At 23.6% G+C, this 17,116-nt stretch overlaps 1 protein-coding gene and 1 long non-coding RNA gene across 5 annotated transcripts in view; both read right to left on the bottom strand.

Moving 5' to 3' along the window:
* LOC127072297 (odorant receptor 13a-like) overlaps positions 1 to 3,250 on the bottom strand; it is a gene marked incomplete at its 5' end in the record, with an annotated part of 3,789 nt that extends 539 nt beyond the window's left edge. The window contains 2 exons of the mRNA XM_051012599.1: positions 1 to 107; positions 3,137 to 3,250. The exon at positions 1 to 107 is cut by the window's left edge and continues 49 nt beyond it. Of these exons, the coding sequence (XP_050868556.1) occupies positions 1 to 107; positions 3,137 to 3,250 (221 nt within the window). The remainder of the gene's footprint in view (positions 108 to 3,136) is intronic.
* Positions 3,251 to 11,218: 7,968 nt separating this feature from the next.
* LOC127072465 (uncharacterized) lies at positions 11,219 to 16,128 on the bottom strand. 4 transcript variants are annotated; one of them, XR_007785458.1, is made up of 5 exons: positions 15,812 to 16,128; positions 15,131 to 15,540; positions 14,808 to 14,985; positions 14,486 to 14,686; positions 11,219 to 14,338 (listed from the first exon to the last, which is right to left on the bottom strand). It is a non-coding gene; the product is annotated as an uncharacterized LOC127072465 (long non-coding RNA). The 4 variants fall into 4 exon arrangements; XR_007785459.1 differs by having other exon boundaries at positions 11,220 to 14,338; positions 14,486 to 14,985; positions 15,131 to 15,288; positions 15,419 to 15,540; positions 15,812 to 16,122; XR_007785457.1 differs by having other exon boundaries at positions 11,220 to 14,338; positions 14,486 to 14,985; positions 15,131 to 15,301; positions 15,419 to 15,540; positions 15,812 to 16,120.
* Between the last annotated feature and the right edge of the window lie 988 nt (positions 16,129 to 17,116).

Genomic DNA, 17,116 nt, shown 5'->3' with positions numbered 1-17,116 from the left:
CTGAGATACGATTGCGAACAAATTATGCAAATTAACAACGAACTTTTGCAATTTCGTGGCATTTCTTCCCAATTACAGTGATAATACGTCTCGGCTAATTTCTTGCTCTGTAAAAAAATAAAAAATATATTAAAATTACAACACAAAATGAATTTATATTCATTATTTACAAATTATTTATTTTCATAATTTTATAATCATATTATATATATATATATTCTTTATATGAACTTTTAAATTATTTATTTCATATATAAAAATAATTTATGTAATTTATTTAATACGATATAGAGTGTGTTTTATTATAAACAACTTTCTGAAATATTACCATATACTGTTGAATTTAATAAACAAATGTTATAAATAAAAGTTCCTAGACTTTAAGAGATAAGTATAATATTTGCTGCTTCTATTTCATAGATGAAGTTAAAAAATTTGTTTTAATTTCCATCTAATTATTAGCCGCCGAGTTATTATGAAATTTAATAAACTGTAATTAATATAATAATTAATATGAAAATATTTATTTTAATTAATCGATCAGACGATTAATTTTAACAATTGACGATTTTAATAATAATTTTTTAATAATAATTTCTTTAGTATAAATTATTTTTTAATAATAAATCTTTTTTTATTTCATTCACACACACACACACACACAAATAAAAAATTAATATTTAATTCAAGATTATTAAATTATGAATTATTATCGATAAATTAATTAATTTCTTTGTAATAAAATTAATGTCAAAATTATATTATATTTTTGTTAGTTGCTTAAGATAAGTGTTTAACCTTTATCATTATTTATAACAAAACGTTTATTAAACTTACCTCTTGCATTAAATATTCTCCTATAAAACAATATTCGAAAATCAATAAAAATACTACTGCTGCGTAAGACGCGAACGTGCACATGACAACAAATTCAGATTTATTATCTTTGCTCTGTAAAAAATTAATTTGTGATTACATTATTTTTACACACACACACACATAGACACAAACACATATATTTTATAAGTTAATTATAAATCAATTACTAGTTGAATATCTAATTTGTTAGGATATATATAAAATATTTTGTATATATATGTTTTTATATGTATTTTTATATATATTTGTATTAATTATATATATACATAATTATATATTTCTTTATATACATATGAAAAAGGTTTCATGATTTCATATATCATAATATTGAAATATTTAATCATTCATTATCATCAATTGTCATCATAAATATTAATTATTCCAAAGAAATCAGAAATTCGTGGCTTCGATATTTCGATAAATGACAAATTGAGTTTAGAAAGTCAATTTTCTTCTTTCAAGTCGATTTTCATTCTAAATAGCCCGCTCTGTTCACTTTCTCCTTCGTTTATTCTTTTATTTTCTTTTTTATTCTTTGTATTCCACGTATACCCCATAGCACCTGCAATTATCTTATCTACTTGCGTTAATCGATTTGAAGTTTGTCGAGTCAACAGAATGAGAAATTTAATTCCGTTTCTTCTTTTTCTTCTTCTTCTTCTCCTTTTATTCTTTTTTTTCTACTTTTTTTATTTCTTTTTTTTCTCTTCTTCTTTTACGTGCAACACGCTACGCGAATTTAATTTTCTTTTGTACTTTTCTTTCTTTCTTTTTTTTCTCTTTTTTCTTTGCTTTTTCTTTTTTTATCGATCTTTTCTTTTCATTCTCTCCGATTCGTACGAGACAAAAAAGTAGGAAGAGAAATATTACAGGAGCGTTACAAAAGATTTTAATAATAATTTTATAATAATAATTTTTTTGATATAAATTATTTTTTAATAATAAATTCTTTTTTATTTCATTCACACACATACACACACACATAAATAAAAAATTAATATTTGATTCAAGATTATTAAATTATGAATTATTATCGATAAATTAATTAATTTCTTTGTAATTAAATTAATGTCAAAATTGTATTATATTTTTGTTAGTTGTTTAAGACGAGTGTTTAATCTTCATCAATGTTTATAACAAAATGTTGATTAAACTTACCTCTTGCATTAAATATTCTCCTATAAAACAATACTCGAATATCAAATTTTTGCAAGAGCAATATAAAAAAGAAAAAGAGAGAAAAAAAAATTCATGTCATTCGATCGTTTTCTTTTTTGTTCTCCCATTTTTTTAAGTTAAATTTCAATGTTTATCTCAAATACGGTTTTTTTCCCGCGTTGAACTCTTTTTGTCGATTCTTTTTTTATTTTGTTTTGCTTTTTTTTTTTTAATTTTCAATGGAGACGATACACACTAGGTATTATTATTGCTTTACTTTTTCTTTCTTCGTTCTTTCAATTCTTTGTCGTTGTTACGCTTAATTTGTTTTTTATCATTTGCATGGACATACTGTATACGAGATTAAAAACAAAGTGAGATGAAATTTGTATAATACTATCGTTTAAATTAATAATAGTTCTTCTCTTCTTAAATTAAATATTCGTAATAAATAATGTAACATTTTCTATGAAAATTAATTTTATTTTTTCGATCAAATACCCTGTCTATTTTTTATTTGTTTATTTTTTTATCTTTTTAATGTAACATCTACAATTCTTTATTGTATTCTTTTTTTTCTTTTTAATATATATATATTTTAATTTTTGTTTATTTATATAAACATTCGAAGTACGAATAAATATGGCATTGATGATTTAATTAAAAAAAAAAAAAATGAATTATTCTAAAAATAAATATTATTAAAAGAATTCTATTTTTGTAAAGTATATATAATTATAAAAAAAAATTTGGATTGTCAAAATCGATGATTTTTTCTTTTTTATTAATAACTGATTGAAATATTTAATTAATTGATAAACATCTATTGAACTACTATTTCTTAATTATTTCTTAATACACTTTTTTTTGTTCTATTTCTATTATAATATTCTATAATAAAATAATAATATAATTCTTCTATTATTTATTAATATACTTTTTCGATATATATACTTTTTTTATTTTTTACAAAGATTAAAAGACATTCTCATAGTTCTTGATCTATAATCAACTTGTACATTTTTTATTTTTTTTTAAATTTTATTTTTTCTTATTTATTTTTATTTCTTTTAATTTTTTCTTCTTTATGTATACGTACCACGAGAGTAACGTAGGATGAGAGACCCAATCTTATGCTATTTTGTACGAGATCCAGAAGTATTACAATGTTGAAAATTTTTTCTATAGATTGCACCATCCTACGAATTGTAATGTTAAAGTTAGAAAAAAAAATCAATGTAAAATTTTTAACGAAGGATTTTTGATTAAATATCTTTGATAAACCTTCTTTTGAAAGATCTTTTTTTTATAAAAGAATAATAGTGGAATTTATCGAAAGTTTTTTCTTTAATAAAAGATGTTTAATAATAGAAATATGTTTTTAAGATCACAAACTTTTTATGATATTTTTGATCCACAATGATCTCTGTTTAAAGTTCTCTAATGAAAATATTTTAATAAGAAAAACGTATTAAATAAAAGATTTCTGATAAGAAATTTTAAATAAAAAAAGAAAAATTTTTAATACAAAATTTTTAATAAAGAAGACTTATTGAATGAAAGACTTTTAATATAAGTATTATATAAATAAAAAAATATAATATTTTATAATTTAAGAAGGATATGAAATATATAATAATTTATTATAAATTTATATATGTATATGTTTATATTATAATAAATATAACATACTATAATATACTATATTCTATATATCATTATATATATATTAGTGTATATATATGCACACATATACATACATATATATATGTATATATGTTATATTTATTTTATAATAGTATTAATATAATAATAATATATGTATTAATATAGTAATACATACACATACTCACATATAACAATTATATTAAAATAGACTTCAATTACTTGATGCTCACTAAATAAACACACATTTTATATGTGTATGTGTATCTATATATACATACATATATATATATATATATAATTTATTTTTTATTTTAATTATATTAATTATATATATATGTATATATATATGTATGTATGTATATTGTTATTAATAATATTCCTATAACAATATACACACACATTCAAGACCCACATATATATAAACCAGTAATAATTAAACTTACATCAATTGCTTACTACTCACCAAATAAGTTGTATATGCGATCGAACATGACGGCGAATCGCGTCATTCAATTGATCTATCGGTTTCATTTCAAACATACGAACACGATGTCTCATTATTGATAATTTACCACAAACGTGAAGAACTAAGGTCAGTATAACGCACGTTGTTATCGTGTGACAAAATCCACAATATAGATACGGCAGTTGAAATATATATAAAAGTGTATACGTATGAACGTTCGTGATATGATACAATTTTACTCCTTTGAATGGTAAAGGAAATATATCCGTATTGTTGGTAGTATTATTTGTCGCAGCAGCAGCAGCAAGATTGATCGCTTAAACATGATTTATTAAACAAATTTTATAATAAAGTTTGATAATACGAAATGAAGAATTCTGTTTTTTGTGGTCTTATTATTTTTTCTTTTATTCTTTTAATCGTAGGGAATATATACGATACGGATACAAATGTTATCGAATAGACGGTGATGAAAAAAAAAGATTGAAGCAATAACGATAAAAAAAATATGGTTGTTCAAAAATCACGAAATTTGTTCTTTGATAAACGTAGAACGATAAAAAGTTAAAGAAAAGATAAGAAAAGAAATATAAATAATCACTTTTGTAATTTTTAATACACTTAAGTTTCTTTTTTTTTTCTAAACGTTTCAATCGAACTTGTAAAAGAAGAGAAACAAATACGTCTTTTGAAGCACGGCATATATAATATTATAATTTTCTTTTTTATTCGAAAGTGATTATTTCATTTAAGGTCATCTTGAGCTTAAATAAGAATCATTTGAATTTAATTTTTTTTTATGAACTATCATAATGTAATTATATATATATATATATATATATTTAATATAATATATATATTATATTTAGATGTATAAATAATAAAATAAATATTTAACAATATTAATATTATTATTATAATTTGAAAATATACTATATGTAATTATTGTTCTTAAAAATATCTATACTGATTCAAAAATAAAATTATATATATATCAATATAACAGAAATATTATTAAAAAGAATTAAATATATTATTAATTAATACTTATTACATATATAGAATATATTAATAAGTATTTAGAATTAAATACTTATTAATTATTAATAATGTATATTACAAAAATATTTATATTTAAATATTTTATTTTATTGAATTATAATATTGAAAATTAAATATTCGTATATTTATTTATATATAAATTTAAAAATATATATATACCCGTAGGATGTAGTAATGAATGAAGAAGATTTGGCAATGGTTTAAGATACATCGCCGTTATAGTAAACAACGAAGTTGTCGATGCGATTTTTGACAATGTATTCGATATGTGATTGTAGTGGTAATAAAGTGAACGTTCTTCCTTATTTTCGAAATATCCACCATCATTGCCGATTTCATTCTTTATAGTGACGATCAGTTTTACCAATGTCGGATGAAAACGAATAATTATTATCATTAATAACGACAAACTCGACACTAAAGTTTCCAAAAGATTCTCAACCATAAGATGAAGGTCACCTATTACTTTATACAAATCGATATATGCTAATATGATTTGTATTGAACAATAAACGATATATATTGCAAATTTAATGTAACTTTTTCTGAATGGCCAAACACCACCTATCGCGAAGTATCTCTCGTGAAGTAGAAAAACATCCACGATCTCGATTGGTTTGATCTAAAAAAAATTAAAAATAAAATTAAAAAAAAAACAATAAGGAAAAGAATTAGAAAAATATCTTCTTTTTATCGAGTCTTCGATATTTCTTCCAATAGAAAAAAAAAGAAAGAAAGAATAGAAAAAAACGAGTTTTTTTACCGATATCTTTATATATATATTGTTAGAATTTTATTTTATTTTTTTCTCCAAGAGAATTTTACGAAGTTATTATTTACATTTTTATTATTATTATTATTATTATTATTATTATTATTATATTATTATATTATATTTATATTAGTTATTCTTCTTCTTCTTCAATTATTATAATGATTTATTATATTATAATGATGATTTAATTATTATTAATAATATTAATATATATAATATATAATAATGATTATTAAATATAATTATTATTGTGTTCACATATCACTTTGATTAATATTTACGCAAAAAGAAAAGAAACAAAATAAGAAAGATGAATTTATTGTTTCAAAAAAAAAAATAAATAAATAAATAAATAAAAATAAAGAAAGAGAGAGAGAGCGAGAAAATAATTAAACGATCACCAATATTTCTCGTTAACTTCCTTGTTAATGATTTATCCTATTTTCTTTTTTTTTCTTTGTTTATTTTTTACTCGAAACAACGACAGCTCCGATATTATATATTTCAGCTTACTTTCTTCATGACGAATTGTCTTCGAACGAGAGCCACGTTCGAACTGACGTTTCGTTCTCTCTCTCTCTCTCTCTCTCTCTCTCTCTCTCTCTCACTCACTCATCTCAAAGGAACCATAAATTTGTGGCTTCGACCTTTCGATAAATAACGAATTGAGTTTAGAAAGTCAATTTTCTTTTTTTAAGTCAATTTTCATTTTAAATGCCCCGCCCCGCCTACTCTCTCCGTATTTTCTTCTTTTATCTTTTTTTTTATTCTTTATATTCCACGTATACCCCCATACACGTGCAATTATCTTATCTACTCGCACAATACGATATGAAGTTTGTCGACTCAACAGAACGAAAAATTAAATTCTCAGTTTTTTCTTCTTCTTCTTCTCCTTTTTTTTATTCTTCTTTTTTTTTACTTTTTTTTTGTCTCTTTTTTTCTTCTTCTTCTTTTACGTACTACACGCTACGTGAATTTAATTTTCTTTTGTACTTTTCTTTCTTTCTTTTTCTTTTTATTTTCTTTATCGACCGTTTCTTCTTATTCTCTCCGATTCGTACGAGACAACAAAATAGGAAGAGAAATATTGCAGGGGCATTACAAGAGATATTGCAAGAGCAATATTAAAAAAAAAAGAAGGGAAAAAAGGAATTAAATTATAGGGATGTCATTCGTCCCTTTTCTTTTTATTTCTCACTTTTTTTTTTTAAGTTAAATTTCAACGTTTATCTCAAATACGTTTTTCTTTCTGCGTTGAACTTTTTTTTTTTATTCTTTTTTATTTTGTTTTGCTTTTTTTTTTAATTTTTAATGGAGACGATACACACCGGGTATTATTATTACTTTTCTTTCCCTTTCAATTTTTTTTCGCTGCCACGCTCAGTTCGCTTTTTATCGTTCGCGTGGACACACAGTATACAAGATTACGAGATTGAAAACAAGGTAAGATAAAATTTTTATAATATCGTTTACATTAATGATAGTCTTTCTTCTTTTTGAATCAAAAATTTCAAATAAAGAAACGTGACGTTTTCTATTAATTTAATTTTATTTTTTGATTGGATATCGTATCTATGTTATATTTTTTTATTTTGTTATTTTTTTATGTGACGTCTAAAATTCTTTATTATAACTTCTTTTCCATTTTTTTTTCTAGTATACTTTTTCGTTTTTCTTTACATAAACTTTCGAAGTATGGATAAATACGCCATTGATATCTTCATAACCTAAAAACGTACGAAAACGTATGAATAAAGGATAATAATAACGATTCAGAGAATTATATGAAAAAAAATATGTATATATATATATGGAAATGGCAAAAAAAAAGAAAAGAAAAGGTAAGACAAAACGAGAAAAAAATTAACTTTTACTCACATCTGTAATATAGTCGACTACACGGGAAGAATTTGTTGACTGTGAGTTGCATTTGTTGCATTTGATCGAATCATGCATATGTGCATTCATTTGATCTCCTCTTGTGATATATTGTACCATTCGTACTAATATGGATAAAATGATTCAACTAAAGATATACTCTGTAAAATACGTATTTATTAGTTTGTAATCATAATTATGAATTATTTTTGATGTGGAAGAGAAACTGAACGCCATGACAGAATAAACAGGATTATAGAAAGAAAGGAAAAAAGAAGAAAAAAATTGCTCCTGAAGTCCTAAAATCCTGATATTCTGATATATGAGATTAAATGTTTCGACATATTCCATATATAAAATTTATAAATTTTTGTGAATTTAATGAGTATAATGTGTGTACGAGGATAAGTAAATATATAGGTAAGTTAATATATACATTAATCTGTATATATGAAAAAAGTGTTATAAAAACTAATATAAAAGGATTGTAATAAGAAAATAATTATAAATAAATATAATAAATAAATTAATAAATAAATAAAATAAATGTACTTTATATAAATGCAATAAAGTAATAATAAGCATATAAAATAAATATAGTAAATATTATATATATAATATTCTATTTGTATATAATTATTAATATTTCCTTTTTATTTATTTTATACATATACGCATATATATATATATATATATATATATATATATATAACATGTATATGTAATATGTAGATAATATTAATATAAGGTAAATTATTGAAAATTAAATATGTTAAAAAAGAATAAAAGATAATAATAACAATGTATATTGAATATAATAATATATATATATATATATATTAAATATATATATATATATATATTAAATGTAATCAATTAATCATCAAATATAATCAATAATAATTATTAAATATGTATCAATTTATATTACTGTATAAATTATATACTTATGTGTATATATATACACACACACATATATACACATATATGTATCATATTTGAAACATTATTATTATATATTTTTTCATCGCGAATTATTCTTTTCGTTTCGTATACTCTATTTCTCATTTTTTTTTTTTTCTTAATCCATTCTAAATCAAACAAAAGTGGTCATTGGACAAAATACATTATTATCTTTTTACTTTTTATTTATTATATTATAAGTATAACATATTATTATTTCCATTTAGAATTTTCTTTTTTCTTCGTATCGACTTGTAATTATCTTTCTTTTCTTTCGTCAAATTTGAACATAAACACAGTAACGATTACGCGATACAATCACAATTCACAATATACCATAGCTTCCATAAACCGACGACTTCACTTTTTCTTTTCGCTTCTGAACTTTCCCTTTTTGCTCAAAACGTGGTCTTCCATGCAATCGCGAAAAGAGAAGATAAAAAAGAAAAGAAAGGTGAAATGAAAGAAAAATTGCAAGTTATACAGCGAAGAAAGTTTTACGTTTAAAAAGTTTAAAATTCAGGATACCTGACTTTAGTGATGAAACGTCATCGTCCTCTTCGTTGTTATCGTTGAAAAGTTTCGTACGGTGTGCCATTAAAACTTTTTCCTTCTTCTTCACTTCATATATCATCATTATTTTTCAAAGAAACATTGACTTCAAACTTTTAACTCATAAGCGAACAGAATTATAAAATATTCGAACGAAAGACAGAAAGAAGTATAATGGATGGTACGCATTTAAGTTAAATTTATGTTGTGACTTGAAAATAAGCTTTCGAAGAAAAGCTCGCTCTCTCTCTCTCTCTCTCTCTCTCTCTCTCTCTCTCTCTCTCTCTTCGATTACTTGATAACGATCGATAACTATTCGAAAGAGAGCCTATGCAATTATTATCGTCAGTCACAAGCAATCCTCCTACGAAGGAACAGTAAACAGAGTTATGAAAGTAAGATATAAAAATTTGATCTTTTTTCTTCTCTTTCTTCTTTTTTTGCTTTCTATTCTCATTTTAAATAGAAGAGCAATTAGACAAGGAGACATTTTTTTTTCTTTATCTATTTCTTTTTGGCTTTTTCTTTCTCTTAATTAATTAATTCGATATTAAATGATTGAAAATTGATTTTGATAAGTTTAGATTTTTCTTTTTTCTCTTCTTTTTTTTTGGTCTTATTCTTTAGGTTTGTTTAAAAAAAAGAAAATAACGAATAAAAAGAATGTTCACGCAGTAAATTCTTTTTTCTAGGTTATTCTTTTTTTTTTAATTTGTTGATATTTTTTATTTCATTACTATTCTCATATTCTACTTCTATTGTCATGTTCTATTTTTTTTTATTTTCTTTGTTCTCTTCTCGCTGTCATAGTTATCATTATTTCTATCCATATTCGTGGATATAAAAAAATTTTTTTCATTAATTTTTCAAAATATGTATGTAGATTTTTCTTAAATCAATTTTTTAAAAAAATATTTCTTGTAATAGTGAAGAAAAAAAGTTGAAAAAAAAATAGAAAAAGCTTTTACTTGAGTAAATTTAGTTACATCATATTTATAATATTAATAAGTTGCATCATATTTAAATTTCATTTGTTTTTCTTATTTAATTTCAATTTATAATTAATATATTATCTTATATTATCTAATTTGAACTTTTTTCATATTTTATAAAAATAATTCTATTAAACCATGATAAACAATTCGCACGAAATTGAAAACAAAACAAAATAACTTCACAAATGTTTCATAAAATCGTTCAACAAGAATTTTAATGGAATCTGTTTAACAATTCAATTAATTTTTTAAAACAAAAAATTTGTTTTACTAATCAGACATCATTTTATAAAAAATAAAATAATTTCTTATTTCATTAACAATTTTCGAACATTTAAAAACATTTTCAAATTCTCCTTAAATTATTCTATTTAAATTCGATTCGATTCAATTCGACTTAAAAATAATTCAGTTTAAAAATACTTTTTAATATGATAGAGTCTACTATTGAATGGACACCATTTTGAACATTTCAAATGTACAACGTTCTCTCGTTTATTATCATTATATTTTATTCCTAAGTTAGTATAATTTTTCTTTTTTGTTTTAATTTTTTTTTAGTTGCTATTACGTGCTCCGTTTCAATAGTAATTAAAATTTGCTGTTAAATACAATAAATAACTCATGTATTAGTATGTTGAAACGTGTACATTTACTAGTAGTAATTTATTATTTAAAAAAATAAATTATATATTAATGATATGTATAATAATGAAAATGAAATTAATAAATTTGTAATAGTAAATTTGCAATTTCAAACTGCAATAGCAAATTTACCATTCGAATAGTAAACTATAATAAACTGCAATTAATGTTTGTAGTTCATTGTATGTCTATAAATAATAACGGAAGAGAAGATGTCTAGAAGTAAAATTTTTAAGAGTAAAATTTCAGCAGAATTTGGTAATCGCAATTTTTTATAGTAACTTCATCGGTAATAAAATTTCACGTTTCATGTGAAATTTACAAGCAAGTATGAACAATTCTAAACAAATTCAACGAAACTGGACATCTACTTACAAAAAACGTTCTTTGTATGCGATTGAGCCCGAGAAAGGTTTATTTTGAGTTTGATAATACATAATAGTATACACTTATACTATTAAAATATTCTAGTGCATAAAACCAGATAAGTATATTCTCTTTCAAGAATCAATCGGATAAAAGTAAAATTCTTTTCTGACTTTAAAATGTCATTTAAAAAGACAACAAAATCTTATTAAAACTACATCAAGAATTTTCCAGACTTCGTTTATGTGACAACGACGCTTTTGATAAATTTTTTTAATATATTGATCCATAGATCTTTGAATTCGCTCTCTCTCTTCTTCCTTTTGGGTCCAAATGATCCTCAGTTGTCACTTGCAAGTAGACATAAAAATCGATGGTATTCGTTTTGTTTAAAACATTTTTCTAAATAGCATAATGTGTTGTGTTAAAAAAGAGTGACCTATGCAATTTACTTTCTGTTTTGAACCATGACGAAAAATTGTTCTGTCCAAGATGAAGTAATATTGACAACCACAAAAAATATTTCGGAAAGGATAATATTAATTATTATATCGAATAAAATTTCATTTTCATCTATTATAATGGATACATATTTTTTTTTAATACCTGTTCAATGTCCGTAAGTATTCCGAATATCGTTTTGAATTTTGATCCGAGAATTTTTCCCACAAGCAAACGAATCTTCGCGATGTGAGAATATGAATTTGAAATTGAGAATTTCTCGTAAGAATCAACGTTTCATTCGTTATCGTAACGTTTCCTCTTTCTCATTTGGAACACATGTCTTGTTAATTTTATTTTTTGTGTATTCGATGCTTCCATTCGAATAATTTGAAATTGCATAAATAAACCGGAGCATTATTAAATTAAAATTTTGAAATTGACTTACAACAGACAAAGGATATCGCTAAAAGCTTCGTATTTTTTACTTGTTGACAATATTATCGAATCTTCTCTGTTCTAACACACGAACTATGAATCGTTTGTTGCATCATTTTATCCACCCATTATTTTTAACACGTTTTACCCACATCGTCGAATCTTAATCTATAAATTTTCATCATCAATCTATAAATCAAAAAAATCAATTGGCAATCTATAAATTTTAAACTGGAACATCTATTTTTAGTTTTTTTTTTTCTCGGAAGATTATGAAAAATCTATGTAACCATAATCATTCCCCGGTTATATATGTTCATTACTTTAACTATACAATCCGTTGGAATTACGTAATTATTGCTTTGTTATCTTTTTCTTTCTTGAGTCTTGTAATCTTCCAATGAATCGTTTCAATCAACTTAGTCGAAGACGTATTTCTGGTCGATTTCGTCCCCCATAAATGATAATACTTTGTTTCGAACTTATTTCCATTTAATATTTTGAGCGTGTGCTGGTGACATATCCTCTCCACGTTGGCATGGTTTTCTTGTTTTTCTTCACAAATCAAACGGAAAAGATTTTTTTTTGTTAAAAACAAAATTATTTCGAACTAGATCAGCAGTTAATAACGCACGACGGTATATTTTAATGGCAGATACGTTCTTGTACAGTATCATCTTCCTTCTCTATCCTTCGAAGCGTCTGGCACATCGCAAACTCGTACGACGTTCCAACTTAATTGAATATATATTATAACTAAACTTTAATAGCCTCGAAATAATGTATCTCTTGTTGCCTCGAACGATTAAATGAGATTTCGAATAGTCGCTGGTTCCGCTAGAAGCTTGAATCTTTATATTTCAAAATTTTTTTTTATACGAAACAATTGCTCTGTTTACAGATATAACTTTGTGTCAAGGTTACAAACAATGAGACAAGAATACGTACAAATATTTATGATACGTACAAGTATTTATGAATATAATCATCGCTCGTACTTAATCTCTTATTACGATTACATATTACATAATATGCTTTCAAAAGTATTCACGTTCCATGATATTCCATCAATTTAATTATTTCAATTTAAACGAAAGATATGATATTTCTAGAGCGAAAGAAAGATAATTAAAAAATTTGTCTTCAATTTTATATATATATATATATATATATATATATATATATATATATACACATATATAAAAATACAATTGATTACGTCTATCACGCGATATCACACAATAAAACTGAAACTTCCTTAAGTTAAATTAATTTAGTTAAAAATTTCTATTTATTAGGTCAATATTTTTCAACGTTTTTAATCAATATTTTAAATATGTTAATGGTCATTATTAATAATAAAATATCAATACATAATACAAGTGATCAGTATTAAACAAATTAATACAAAAACTATCAGTATCTCAATTGAAATAATTGTAAATGTAATAATTCATCATCATTTTAAATAAACAGGTTAGTATTTATAATAAATCTTGACGCAACCAAAACATGACTTGATTATTTATATCATCTAATATTTTATTACAGATACTTATCAAAACCTCTCTCTTAAGAACTAAAAAAACGTACAAATAAATAAAAATGCGAAGTTAACATTCTATCTTACTCTCTCTCTCATCACATTTTTATATATCTTTCTCTTTTGTATTCATTTTCTTTTTTTCATTTCATTTTCATTTCATCTCGTCGCTGACTTACTTTTACTATAGACATTTCGTTTAAAAAAAAATATTAAAATGCACATATATATAAATACGTATGTAAAAGACAAAGTTCGAATTTCCTTTAATTCCAGCATTTCCTTGGACAAATTTATTGCAGACTTCGAATGTTAATAGTTGTAGTCGATTTTATTTTCTCATTGAATCTCACAATCATCGCAACATGAAAAACAATGGAAACATTGTATATAAATATTGTCCTATCGGTCGTCGAGAAATCCAGATTTACTAAAGTACAATTTCTTTTGACTATAACTATGTCATATTGAAATTTCGATTTCTTCTTTCTCAGTGTAGAAAATAACTGGAAAATATGCATTAAAATAGGTGTTAATCTTCACCAACTCGTGTACGTACTTAAATACATATCCAGAGAAAGCAGGATCATTTGTTTAAAAAAATAAATTTTTTGAGAAATTGTGAATAAAAAGTAATTTAAATAAAAACTTACGTTTTAGTAAAAACAACAGTTAAAACCATTCATCACTGTAATGTCTATCTTCTTCTGTATTATCCAAATAAATTCTCTTTCATTTTTCCAAAGATCTTATCATTTTAGACAATATTTCGGCTTGTAGGTGTACTTTATTAACTTTCTGCTTGTTCAGTTCTTTCAGTATGGTTATTTTACCTCTTAACTTTTTCAATCTGCCTGTATTACCATCAGTAAATATAATGACAATATCATATACATTAAGTTTCAATATATGAGACTTCACAAATACATTTTTTGATACACTTGTTCACACAGTATTTTTGAATAATTTATTTACATTGTGTTTTCTTTGCGAGACATTTCTTCATTACATTTGAATTTGCCAAATTTCTGTAAAGTAGCCTTAAAATCAGCTCAGGTAAAGAAGTCTTGTAGATAAAGCTTTGCTCTAACGATTTTATATTTACACCAGTTGCTCGAAGAAAAATTTTGAAGCAGCTTGTCATCCGTTGATACTATATGCAAGAAAATTGTACAAATAGCTTTTCTTATAATATCTATGTTATAATCATTGTATCTTATAACTTGAACAGAACATTCTAATAGTTGATTGATAATATTGTCTAGGAGACAATATTTTTATATGTTTAATAGTCTTACCGTCAGAAAACAGTGTTTCAGATAGCTCCTCCTTCCTTCGTCGAAGTCTTGTTTCCATTCTTTTTACTATCTTTGTAGTTATCCCATATAAAACATTGTTCGTGGCTTTTACAATTTCAATAAGAAACTGTGGAACTTCAAAACCTAACGCATTTCTCCTAGCAATGTTTTCTGTGATATTTATTCTCTTTACATTTCAAATTGCATATTATAAAATCATTGAATAGCAAATTAAGAATACTGAAATCAATACATAGAGATAATTCTATCAATATTTTTATTACTTACTATCTTATTTGAATAAATTTCATCCGATCTCACTAGCCTCGTTTTTCAAAAACATAAAGGTGTAGTAGTTTATACTACCAATGTATCGAATGAACTTTCAATCCTAACCTTGCTGGCAACTTCTGAAATAACAGAATAAGTTCTATAGTAACGATTTACTTTATTTTTTTATTTTCTTAATCATTCCTATCATAATAACTTCTGTCATTGTCAGATATAATAAATAATAAGAATCAAAACATAACCAAGTTAAAACACGAAAAACTGCATTCCAATTATAAACAGAAAGAATATCACTGCCCGATCATCAATTAAATTACAAAAATAAAAGAGTAAAATAAAAACAAAATAAAAATTGCAGATACTATTTAAATAATAAGAAATTAACGTTACCTTCTTTGTATTATATAGCACTATATAACCTTTTTCTAACTCAGTTCTATAGTAGATGACATCGTATATAGTAGATGACAACATTCATTCAAATACTAACCATGCTCAATGTTACTTAAACTTTACTGATCACACGAGAATTAACGCTTATCAACGTGGTATTATCGTCAGCTTGCATACGCAGTATTTCTGAAAATATAAAAATTGATTTAATACGGAACATTTATCATTTATACGAAGTTAATTGCATTAATAAGCAGATAAATGTGTTAAGTATAATGGAATGTATGATATAAAAAAAAAAATAGGTATACACATTTTTATATTTAATAATTTTGTTAAGATTTGTATTTATTAATTTCCGATGTGATTTCTTACCATCGGAAATAAATTTACGGTTTTCTACCTTACCATCAAGTGATATTACGGGCTATATAGGTTTCTACCTTATTTACGGGAGCTACGAAGACAATACTTAACCTATTGTAAAAAGATAGATAATTGTTTGATATCGACTGATGGTAAATTAGTTAGTAAAAGATAGATATAGTAATAATTGTTATTAGTATTTATTAATAATTATTTAAGTGTAATAATAATTATTACCAGTATTTATTACTAATTATTAAATATTTAGGAAATAAGTTCGTTTATTATAGATTATTTATTGAATACAAAAGGAAGATATGTTAAGTACTTACATATATTATATATTTTATAAAATAGTTATTTTTAATTATGCAAAAATATGCCATTTAAGTAAAGACGATATTATTTATCGAATATCTTTTTTCTTTCAAAACGAACTTTATCTATATATTGTTCTTAATGATTTTGTATTCGTAAATGTAATATATAAATAATTACATTTAATGATGTAGAAACTGGTCTTGTATTTGGTAATAATACATATGTTATTTATTTATTTATTTCATTGTGATCTTTTGGATCAAAAATTTGATATTATTGTCATATACTTTTGCGTAAGATTTATGGTTGTTATCAGTACCATTGCCGATATTGCTGAAGACAATTTCAAATTGATTATTGAACATACATTTTTAAAATGGCGGTGCATATTTAAATCGTTAATATTAACGAAATCGCTGAATAATTTCCATTCAAATTTTACAGAACACATATATATTATGAAGATATTTTGTTTTACATTTCAAAGAGATTGAATAGTTTAAAAAATGAAGAACATTTAAAAAAATGATGTCCACGTAATTTTACTTAATATAATTTAATCTAATTTAGAACTAACCGTAAGAGAACTTTATTCGTAACTTCTTTTTTTCTTTC

This window comes from Vespula vulgaris, chromosome 25 (assembly GCF_905475345.1).
Source record: "Vespula vulgaris chromosome 25, iyVesVulg1.1, whole genome shotgun sequence".
NCBI classification, from domain to species: domain Eukaryota; kingdom Metazoa; phylum Arthropoda; class Insecta; order Hymenoptera; family Vespidae; genus Vespula; species Vespula vulgaris.
Note: the sequence above shows the minus strand (reverse complement) of the source record. Positions and strands in the feature narration are given on the sequence as shown.